We start from the raw sequence: 10,709 nt of genomic DNA, 5'->3' as shown, positions 1-10,709 counted from the left end.
TAACTTAATAAGCGAACGAAAATTAAACACTGCCTTTGTAAAAATCTAGTCAATATTTTGTTAATGTGGTTGTTTGAATGTGCAATTTTTCTATTGAATTAAATATAAATTAGTAACAGTTTCATTCATATATATATATTTGATAAATGTTGTTGGTTACTTTAAACATAATAAAGACAGGTAAATATTGCATTGGAGCACACTCAAAAAATAATACTAATTAGAAAAAAAATATCAGTAACCTTTCTTGAGTAGCCTAGAAAAAAGAATTGGATAACAGTTAGTATTTAACGTAAATGTTTCTTGTTTTTATATTACAACTTTTTATTTGTTTTTAAGGAACATACATATGTTTTGTTACAAAAAGATAAACAGAAAAAAAAAACATCAATGAATACTGAAAGTTATGAAACATTGGTAGGTAAAAACAAATTATCGGCTTATTTTTCTTTTGACTATCCTTTTCTACGCTCTTTTTCAACTCTTGTTCTTCGAAAACGAACAAAAACAAACGTTAAATGCACTGCATATAATTGTTATTCCCAATTGTGTTTCTCCAAAGACAAATATATAAAAAAAATATTTCAAATTTTAAATAAAATGTATATACAATTTCCTTTTATCATTTCTTATGATCCACGGAGACAGAGAAAACATATTTACAATTTAACAATAAATTGATATTATCAAACTTGTCCATCACATTCAAAATAATCATAATAATAGTAATGTGTTTTTAGATATTTTTAATTAAATTAAATAAACAGTCTATGTATCTTCCATGGCTGGCAACCAGAATGCCATGTTCGTGCATGCGCTTGCCAACATCATGTATTTAGGATTAAACTGAACACATTGCACAGGACCAGGATGATCAGCGTTCAGAACGCAGACCTTGTAACCAGTGTCCGCGTTCCAAACGTGCACCCTCCCATCAGTTGACCCACTAAATATGAACTGTGAATCAGGTGAAAAGGATGCCTCTATGGGTATGCCCTTATTGTTCAGATGACCTGTGAATGTTTGCAGGGGTGTACCATGGAAGGCATCAATTAACCTAATGATGGATCCGTTTGTGCTAATAAGAATGGTCTTTCCATCTCTGGAAAACTTAAGTCCCGTCCAGTCACATTCCTTCTCCTGTGTTAATTTGAACGTAACAAAGGGCCCTTTATCAAAGGACCGCAAATCATACAGCTTGATACATTCAGAATTAACGCCAGCAGCAAAAATTAAACCTTCAGGATCATAAGCAGCCACAGGCCTACCAGTCAAGTGCATCAAACCTTGACAATTTGGAGACCTTAGATCCCAAAGCCTTAGCGTTTTATCCATAGAGCCTGAGAGGAATGTGTCTTCGACGGGGCTCAGGCATAGCGACACCACCTTCTTCGTGTGACCAGGAAAATATCGTATGTACTTGTTGTCGTGTAGTGACAAATAACGGATGGTGTCGTCGACTTTGGTGCTGCTGTGGATGGCTGTATTCTTTGCGTGCGTAAAATGGATTAAGTCGACGCCGTACTTCTTGCTGTTAACAGTTCGAGCTTGTGTGCCCTTCTCGCAATCGTAAATAACTATTTGGTCATCCTCGCTGCACGAAATAAGGGTTTCACCGGTTGGCGAAAAGTCGATGCTGTTGATCTTGTCGGTGTTCTCGCGGAACACCTTAGCAACTCGGAAGCTCCTCACCACGTGATCCACCAGTTTCATCTTCATATTCCTATCCTTTTCCACCCTTCAACAACCACCGGCGAAGCTCTTCTCTCCCGAACGCGGCGACAGTATTTATCCAGAAACTCACACAAACCGAACGGAAACACAAAAATCGTATCGATCCAATAACAATTAAATAAAATAAACCGACGCCAATTCTTCGGTAAAAACCTTTTTTTCACCCAAACAAAGAAAATGGCCGACCGTCAATCATTATACTCGGTGTACCAACGTCAAAAAGTGCAAACGAAAAATCTATACAAAACACAATTGCATACACTAATCCCTCTATTCGTTGCGTTATAATGATCTAACTAAACAATTAATAAAACTGATACTTGATCATCCATCATTTCTAAAATAACATGGATCCCCATTAATAACGTTTACCAACAGGACAGACTTTCTAACACATGGTACCAAATGACAACAGACGGTACTTAATTGAACTAAAATAATAAACAAAAAATCATTTTTCTTTCATTAGTAACAATTAGTAGTTTCTTTTCGTGTGTATTAAAAGCATGTAACACTTTTAACAAATAACCAAAAAAACTTTCTAAAGGACTGCAATAACAGAAATATACGCTCCTTGGCGCTTATAGATGGTAAAGTAGATTGCTATATTATTTAAATTTAAAATCTTTGAACAATGTTAGTCACCATTATATAAACAAATCTACAATTATCACATTGCAATCTAACTTTAAATTATTAAGTATTAATTGGTACTATTTATATAGTACTTTTAAAGTTTCATATAAAACCCATAATCTTCATTTTGTTCTAATAAATATATTTGATTAACGGTAAAATGGAACAGCGCAAAGTTTCATAACAAAATCTACATAAAGTCCCGTATTCGGCCGTTTGGTGCGCTAAAGAAACAAATAAAAGTATTTTATACATAACCTACATGTAAGTTGCAATTGGTTGCAATTGTTTATAAAGTTATCAAGTATGCCGTCCAGCTCGAGTTCTTCATCAAGTTCGGCTTCAAATTCAGATGAAGAAAATGAGGACTTCGGAAGACAATTGAAGTTATACAGAAAGAGTAATAATTATTTCGAATTGTACAGCGACGACGAGTTTTTCGCAAGTTTTAGATTATCAAAGACAGTCGTAAGGACTATATTGGACGATATTGAGCACCTCATAAAAGTTCCCAATCAAAGGTTGCGTATTTTAAATTATTTATTAAACCAAGTTATTAAAATGTATTTCAGGGGAGGATGCATAAAACCTATGCATCAACTGCTTTTGACGCTAAGATTCTATGCTTTGGGAAATGTGCTGAAAACAGTTGGAGATTTCATAGGAGTTTCCAAAGCTTCTGCCAGCAGAATAGTCTTAAGAGTCACAAATGCCATAGTATCTTTAAGAAGTAAATATATAAAGATGCCTGAGACTCAATTGGAAATGAAGCAAATAGCTGAGAATTTCCATAGAAGATCCAGAATTTCTAATGTCATTGGATCAATGGACTGCACATTCATTCGGATCCAATTTCCTGGTGTTGAGGATTCTGAGACATTTAGATGTAAAAAAGGTTACTTTGCACTGAAGGTACAAGGTGTATCTGATGAGAATTTAAAATTTAAAAACATTGTGGCACATTGTCCAGGTTCCACTGTTAACCAAAGTGTATTTGATAACAGCAAATTGAAAAGAGAATTTGAAAGTGGTAGGTATGGTCAATACATTTTAGTGGGAAATGCCAGTTATGAAAGTGAGAAATATCTGCTGGTGGAGCAGGTAGAGAGCCAGACTAAGGGTGAAAGTGCGTGCAAAGAGAGATTGAGTGAAATAAGGAATTTTGTGGAAAAAATGTTCAGTGAATGGAAAAAGCGATTTCCGATACTGTCTTCAGGCATACGTTTAGACATGGAAACAACTGTGTCTGTTATTGTTGCCACAGCAATCTTGCATAACATTGCCAAGGAGATGAAAGATGACTTGCCTGTTGATTGGTATCAAGGTGTTATTTTGGATGCTGATCAAATTAGACAAAAATTAATTGACGAGTGTTGATGAACACATCTTCAAATCATAATACATTTATTTTTGTATTAAATTATTAAGAGTTTTAGTTTTGTATATTTTTTTGTTTGTTAAATTCAATTAATTGTTAATTCTCATTAAGCAGGTGATTTTAGATGTTACGTTTAAAATAACATATGAAATTATAACCTAGAAATTATTTGAAACAAGTTTGGAACATGAGTGGTTGAAGTGTTTCTACATTTGCCTTTATTTCTAATTATTCATTATTTAATTTCATTGAAAAGGATTTTAATAATCTTGAAAGTTCGCTGTCTATAGGAGAGTGTTTTTATTCGATAAAAATATAAATATATACATTTTACATAACCTATAATCAATTTGAAATATGTGTGAGAAAAATGAAGAGTTTTACACGAAAGCGAAAGAGTATTGGGCCGAAATTCCAGCCACCGTGGATGGAATGTTGGGTGGTTATGGGCACGTATCACAAACGGATATTCAAGGCTCCAGACATTTCCTGAAGACAGTGTTCCAAGGCTCGGACAGCCCTGGCACAGAAACTGCTTTGGATTGCGGCGCCGGAATCGGAAGAATAACCAAGCACCTTCTATCAACGATATTCATGAAGGTGGATCTAGTGGAGCAAAATGCCGAATTCCTGGAGCAGGCAAAGGATTATCTGCAACCAGAGATCTTGAAGATTGGAGAATTTTATCCAATTAGTTTGCAATATTTTCAACCACAGGAGAACAAGTACGATGTGGTCTGGATGCAGTGGGTCTTGGGACATTTAACAGATGATCATTTAGTTGATTTCTTGATTACCTGCAAGAAATCTTTGAAGCCAAAAGGGGTTATTGTGATCAAGGAGAATCTTACTGCAAATGGTGAGGTGGAAGTGGATGAGTGTGATTCATCAGTGACAAGGCCATACAAAGCTTACATGGAAATATTTCAAAGGGCTGGAGTGAAGTGCTACAGGAAACAGAAGCAAGCTCACTTCCCAAAGGAACTGTTCACTGTGTACATGTTTGCCTTGCGACCAAATGCTAACTGTGATAATGATACTCAATAAATCTTTTATATTAAAAAGTCCAATATGAAATGTTTTATTTAAAAAATAGCTACATAGTATGCTGTACATAGTGGGTACAGCAACACTGTTTCACTCCAACTGAAAGGGGAAAAAAATGCAAATAATCAAAATTTTCTTGAATTAATGTTATTTTTTATTATTATTTCTTGATTGGTGATTGTCTGCTTAACAACTACGTTTGCAATAATCGCATAAAACTCCATTGTATACAATAATATTCAATCGCGATTAAAAATACTACAATCGGTATTTATATATAGTTCATGTATAATATCCATGGCTTGGACTCGAGTCCTTAAGGCAACAGGCGTTATCAATATTATATGTTTAATTTATTGTATTCCTTTTTTTCCGTTCAATTGCATTTCATAAAAATAAATAATAATTTGAAAATATGCCTAATAAGTAATAATATTTTATCTTGTAAAGTAATCATTATATTTATAAAATATGACTAGGACGTCCATTCCGCCGCAAGATTTTTAAACAAAAATTTTGTTATTGTGTTAACATTTGGTCCCATGCTACCACATGTCTGCGAACATAGCGTCCTCCTTCGCATATCATATACACCTAGGTTTTGTATCTTCGTTTCATGACAGGCGCGGCGCTACAGGTGACGAAGGATGTACCAAAAAAAAAAAACGTTTAAGGGTAATAGAATAATCTTTGGCCTTAACATTAAATCACTTAAGTATAAATATCAACAAAGACACTTGAGAGTCAGGCACTTTATATAAGTTATATTTAGTTAATATTTGTAGTGGTGCTAAATCGGGCAGCTTTTAAGCAAAAATTTCGATTATCCGTTTTCAATGGCAACCTGAGACGATGAACGAACGCACGAATGTTTCGCAAAAGAAGCGACCTAATTGCTCGCAAGATAAGCTGCCAAAATACGCAAGAGAGAGAGAGTGAGAATGGTCCCCGGATTCGTGTCCGTATGCGTGACTAATTGAAGAGCCAAAAAACGTTAATTTTGATGGTAGAGTATTTATATACGCTTCTAATTTCTCGCTTTACTTAATTGCAATTTTAGCATTTCACCGAAGTTATCCGTAAATCTTTAAATTTGCACAGTAATTTTCGACTCTTCAATTACATTAAACTTTTGTTTGATTTGTTTTTCAACCTTAATTTGGTCTCGTATTGAGTGCTTAAAAAGCTGTTTCTTATATTACATTAGTTTATATCTTCAATATATATGTATATATACACTTTTAGTTAATGTATATATATTATTTTGTTTCATTTAAATATATTTCTTTTTCTTAAAGCTTAATATCCCAGAGATTGAAGGCGTCTTTGCTTTTCAAATAAATTTTAGAAAACTAATTAAATAATAATAACAACAACAACGGAACAGTTGCGTTTACGATTGACGCAAAGTATAATTGAACATTGCAATAACGACGATCATCATCAACATTATTCAGCTCTGTAAAACACATGTTTATAAACATTTATGTACGCAAATGGAAACAACTGTTTCAAGTGTAAATGAATTTGTCCGGCGGATACGCAGGTAATAAATTAGAGATGCGTTCATCGGGTATTGCAATGTCAGATCGTAAGAAATGACAATAGCTGTTCCTGATTCCATGTATAAAAAGTAATTATATATATATATGTAAACTGTCATTGTAAAACAATTGATAAAAGCTATGCTTAAGTAAAAAAAATATGGCGATGTGTGTATCAATTGATTAATTGTAGTAAATTTGTGTGTGGTGTTTTCGGTGGTTGGTGTTGTGTATTGGTGGTGAGAGGGTATCACGTGCCCTTCTGAGCCCACTTGAGGTCGTCGTCGCGCGGTTTGCAGCCGGTTGTGTACTCGATCACGTACTCGAGGAAGCTCCAAAAGTGGAGCTTCTCCAGTGGCCAATTCAGCCAACCGGTGGTTATGCAGAAGTAGGTCTCATGAGGCGCGACGTGGTGAATCCTATGGTGACGTCGCGGCAGAATGACGTGGTGTTCCTGCAGCCAGACCACCCATCCGGGCAGCAGAAAGTATGTGTGCGACCACTTGTGAATCTGTAAAAAAAAACGATGATGACAGATGCCATGAAGTTGCCAAAGTCCAACCTGATTGGTCATGGCGACGAAGATGGCCAGCAGAAAGACGTAGCAGTTCCACGTGAATTTACCCTGCACCTCATCCTCGGAGAGTGTGAGGAAATCCCACAACATTCGGCCTAAAAACGGTATAGTCACGGTGAAGTTATCGCCGTTCGTCTCGATGAAATCGTGGCGCGTTATCGACGTGGGATCGATGTGGTGCTCGCGGAACGGCCTCAGAAAGTTCTGCAACAGTTTGATAACCAAAGTACCGATATGGTTGATTGCAATAGAAGTACCTTTCCGATGAGAGGCAGGTCGACGGATCCCCAGGTGTCCGCAGCCCAGTGCACGAAGCCCGAACCGAAATCTGCCGAAACGATGCCGAAGAGAGCAGCGGCGATGATGGCACTTGCATTCTGCCATCGAAACTTCAAAACCAGGTAAAAGAAGTTCGCCAACATCAGAGCGAGGCAGATGCAAACGCACACGCACTCTTGCAGCCGCTTACCTACAATAAAATAATAGTAAATAAAAATTAATTCACAATTATTAAATCATGAGAAAAAGCCAATCAATACAAATATTAAATACGCCCACAAGAAATGTACATTACCAGCTTATTAAATTATATCTGTATCATTTAAAGATAATAATAATAACATTAACAATAATCCTCACATAATTATATAATAATAATAATTTATTGGCCAAACATCAATACATAAGAAGAAAAAAAAGTACATTCTATACATAAATAAATTCTTTCATAAAATAAAAAATATATTAATAGGCTGGCCAAAGGGCCATATAATTATTATTTCCGAAATTCTATGAAATGCGCATTTTTTAAGCTCCGCCCATGGGTGGAGCTTACTTAACCGGATTTAATTACACCCAAAAAAATGTAAACAATTTATAATTATTATTTTGTTTGTCTTGTCTATCTCTGCCAATCCCTTATGGGATTTCATGTAATTCGGCCTGGGATTATGGCACGCCGCACCTCCAGTATTTGTAACATATTGCATGTTCCCATGGCATATAACCATGCCGCTCTGTGAGAAACCCGAAGATGTAGTGCATCAAGGACGATGAAATTATTTTTGCATCTATTATTCAACGAACAACCCATAAACAACAAAGATTCACATACACTTTTCAGTCTGTGGAAAAATATCAATTTTTTTTACGTCACTATATATAATTAACAAGTATAAGTTACTTGGAAAGTATTCCGTTGCGTATATTCTTAAAAAGTACACTAAATAGGGACCAAAATTAATCCATTGAAAGAAATACGCAAGGAACATGAACTAAATTAAATTAAAATCTATGGATTCGCCGAGCAGAATTTGATTCTAATCGCCATAGGAAATCTCTTGGGAACTTCGTGACAGCGACAAACAATTGAGAAAGAAATGAGAATTATAAATTTGGCTATAATTGATTGGCAGCAGAATATTAAATACATATTAGTGGTTTTCAGATCTAATTGAACATCGAATTCTACTTCAACTTTTTTCAAATTCGAGATGAAAAATGAAAAATTGTTAGTGAAAAATACACTTTACTATATACAAATTGTTTATCAAGTTCATTAATCGTATGCATTTGATTAATGAATGCTGGCAACTAAGTAAACAACTTTCGTGTATTGTTTCGCCTCGATATCAAAATCGATTAGTGATTATTGGATAATCACCGATAAAGTAGATGAAGTCGAGAACTTGGTCCTCTTGCGTCGTCTGATCTGGTTGTGAGGGAAACGCAATAAAGCAAAAAAACAAACAACCAACAAGAAAACGAAAGTAAGCGCAGATCGATTGCGATATCGTCGGGGGAGGAACAAGTTTGATGTTGTTGTTGTACACGAGTTTTTTAGTCCTGTTAATGGGCTAATTGTCGGGAAGGTGGGCGGAGCTCGGCGGTGCCTTCCCGTCACGCCCATCCTTGTCCCTAATTGGAAACAAAAGCGACGTGTGTGCGTAATCGAACGCACAAACAGTAATGTCGTGTGTGTGCTTTGATTGATTATTTAATTGGTATATAATTGTAAGGAATGAATAAATGTCTCTTAAATTATCTCACCTGTGCTGTAGAGGTTGGCCAACTCTTGTGCGCCCTTGTGTTGCGGACCCCATCTGGGTCCGGTCGGCACCCGCTCCTCCTCCTGCTGGCCGATGGTGCAATTGGCGTTCGGGTCATCCTCGAGCATCGAATTCTCGAGGATCTGTCTTTCGGTCTTCACCGGAGCAAGGATTTTCGTCGTCATCGTCGCGTCCAACGTCGATCCGACCATCAAGGCTTCCTTGACTCGCTGCGAGCAGGAAATTGATAACGGCATCGCCATAATCGCGTAATTCACAACCGATAAAAATCACAGATAAAAATATAACACAAATATATATATATATATTATTTGGATCCCCCCAAAATAAAAGAAGGAAACTAATCAAACAATTTGTTGATCAACTCTTTCTCTCCCAATCTCTCGAAAATTAGCGTATCTGTTAATGTTTATTTTTGGGGGATCCCCTCCTTTCAGGTCAACGCATCCTCCTCGGATTCCAGATCCTCTTCGACACACTATTTACTACGTTCTGTCATCTGTCACATAGGACAGGACAGGAGAGGACAGTTCTGCCCGCGCAACCAGACAGGAGCGAACTAAAACTGGCAGCGGTCGCGCCAGAAAAGGACGACGTCGTCGTCGTAGTTAATTCCTATTCTCTCGTTCATCCGTTTGCACACCTACTGCTCCCCTTTTCTATCTTTGCGCGTCGTTGTGTATCCTTGTTCCTTTTCTGCTATTGTTATAAAGCACACGCTCTCCGCGAGTTGCACGCCGCGACGCGCTTACGTCAGGTACGTATCCACCATCATCCGTTCGTCCTCTCTCATTAAAAATGCAAGCCGCGCAACCGACAGAAAATCAATTTTAAATGACTCACATTTAGTAATTCATCATCGCTCACTGTCGATACGGACGAAAAACGCGCACAAGAGGACGTTTCCGATGAGAACTTTCGGCTTGTTTTAGCACCTGCCCGTCCAATGCTTCTCTTCACCTCCTCATCAAACATTCAAAGCGCCCAACAAACACGTGCGCGAAATCCACCTCACACAATCTCATATTTTACAATCATTCAATTATTCACAACTCGTAACACAAAAAGATAATATTTCGATCAATCAATCAGCCATACATCGCTCGTCTTCAAACATTCATTCCTACATAAAATATACAAATATAAATCACGTAATTAAGTACTTAAAAACCTTCAAAATTGAACACAAGAATTTTGTGATTCCAATACAAACCGTTTTCTAGATGAAACAACGAAAGCCTCAAGATTGAACTATTTAACTAAGGAAAATGTGTAAATTGACTCCATAACTATAAGCAACTAAATTTTCTCTGATACGATGATCAATATTATATCAGTTATATCAATATTAAATCATTGAAACGTGCAACAACAAATTTAATCTGATTGTAGATGATTGAAAATGAATTACACGCAAATATTCATAATTTAATTATTTAATCATTTTTTTTTAACTTTGATTTATATCAATTTATTTATTGATATAAATCTCTTTGGCCCTATTTCAATCCCTTTCGGGTTTATCAGATTTTCGTTGTACAAGCGAAAAGAGTAACTTTGTGTGCTTGATTGCGCCAAATTAAATTCAGTGGATTTGGTTGCATATCAATTTGTTAACAAAATCTATAATTATATCCAGGAATTATGTTCGCAATCCCTATGGGTCTATATCGCAAAACCGACAACCGAAATACCGTCTATCGAAATCCCGACTATATCAAAAT

General features: G+C 36.2%; 4 protein-coding genes across 4 annotated transcripts; 2 read left to right on the top strand and 2 right to left on the bottom strand.

The window, feature by feature from the left end:
* Positions 1 to 308: 308 nt before the first annotated feature.
* LOC108568002 (WD repeat-containing protein 82) lies at positions 309 to 2,121 on the bottom strand. Its single transcript, XM_017928840.1, has one exon. It carries the CDS (start codon positions 1,717 to 1,719, stop codon positions 769 to 771), a length of 951 nt encoding a protein of 316 aa, XP_017784329.1. The 5' UTR covers positions 1,720 to 2,121; the 3' UTR covers positions 309 to 768.
* A 391-nt stretch (positions 2,122 to 2,512) lies between these two features.
* Positions 2,513 to 3,790, top strand: LOC108567998. The gene is made up of 2 exons (XM_017928837.1): positions 2,513 to 2,891; positions 2,943 to 3,790. Exons 1-2 carry the CDS (start codon positions 2,677 to 2,679, stop codon positions 3,745 to 3,747), a joined length of 1,020 nt encoding a protein of 339 aa, XP_017784326.1. The 5' UTR covers positions 2,513 to 2,676; the 3' UTR covers positions 3,748 to 3,790.
* Positions 3,791 to 3,923: 133 nt separating this feature from the next.
* Positions 3,924 to 5,201, top strand: LOC108568005 (N-terminal Xaa-Pro-Lys N-methyltransferase 1). Its single transcript, XM_017928844.1, has one exon. It carries the CDS (start codon positions 4,106 to 4,108, stop codon positions 4,793 to 4,795), a length of 690 nt encoding a protein of 229 aa, XP_017784333.1. The 5' UTR covers positions 3,924 to 4,105; the 3' UTR covers positions 4,796 to 5,201.
* An 875-nt stretch (positions 5,202 to 6,076) lies between these two features.
* Positions 6,077 to 10,372, bottom strand: LOC108568000 (transmembrane protein 189). Its single transcript, XM_017928839.1, has 4 exons — positions 8,966 to 10,372; positions 7,174 to 7,385; positions 6,902 to 7,120; positions 6,077 to 6,850 (listed from the first exon to the last, which is right to left on the bottom strand). The coding sequence occupies exons 1-4, from the start codon at positions 9,225 to 9,227 to the stop codon at positions 6,590 to 6,592; spliced, it is 954 nt and encodes a 317-aa protein (XP_017784328.1). The 5' UTR covers positions 9,228 to 10,372; the 3' UTR covers positions 6,077 to 6,589.
* Between the last annotated feature and the right edge of the window lie 337 nt (positions 10,373 to 10,709).

The sequence above is a fragment of the Nicrophorus vespilloides genome, unplaced genomic scaffold (genome assembly GCF_001412225.1).
Source record: "Nicrophorus vespilloides isolate i.1.1-1 unplaced genomic scaffold, Nicve_v1.0, whole genome shotgun sequence".
NCBI lineage: Eukaryota > Metazoa > Arthropoda > Insecta > Coleoptera > Silphidae > Nicrophorus > Nicrophorus vespilloides.
This window is presented reverse-complemented; position numbering and strand designations above follow the sequence as displayed.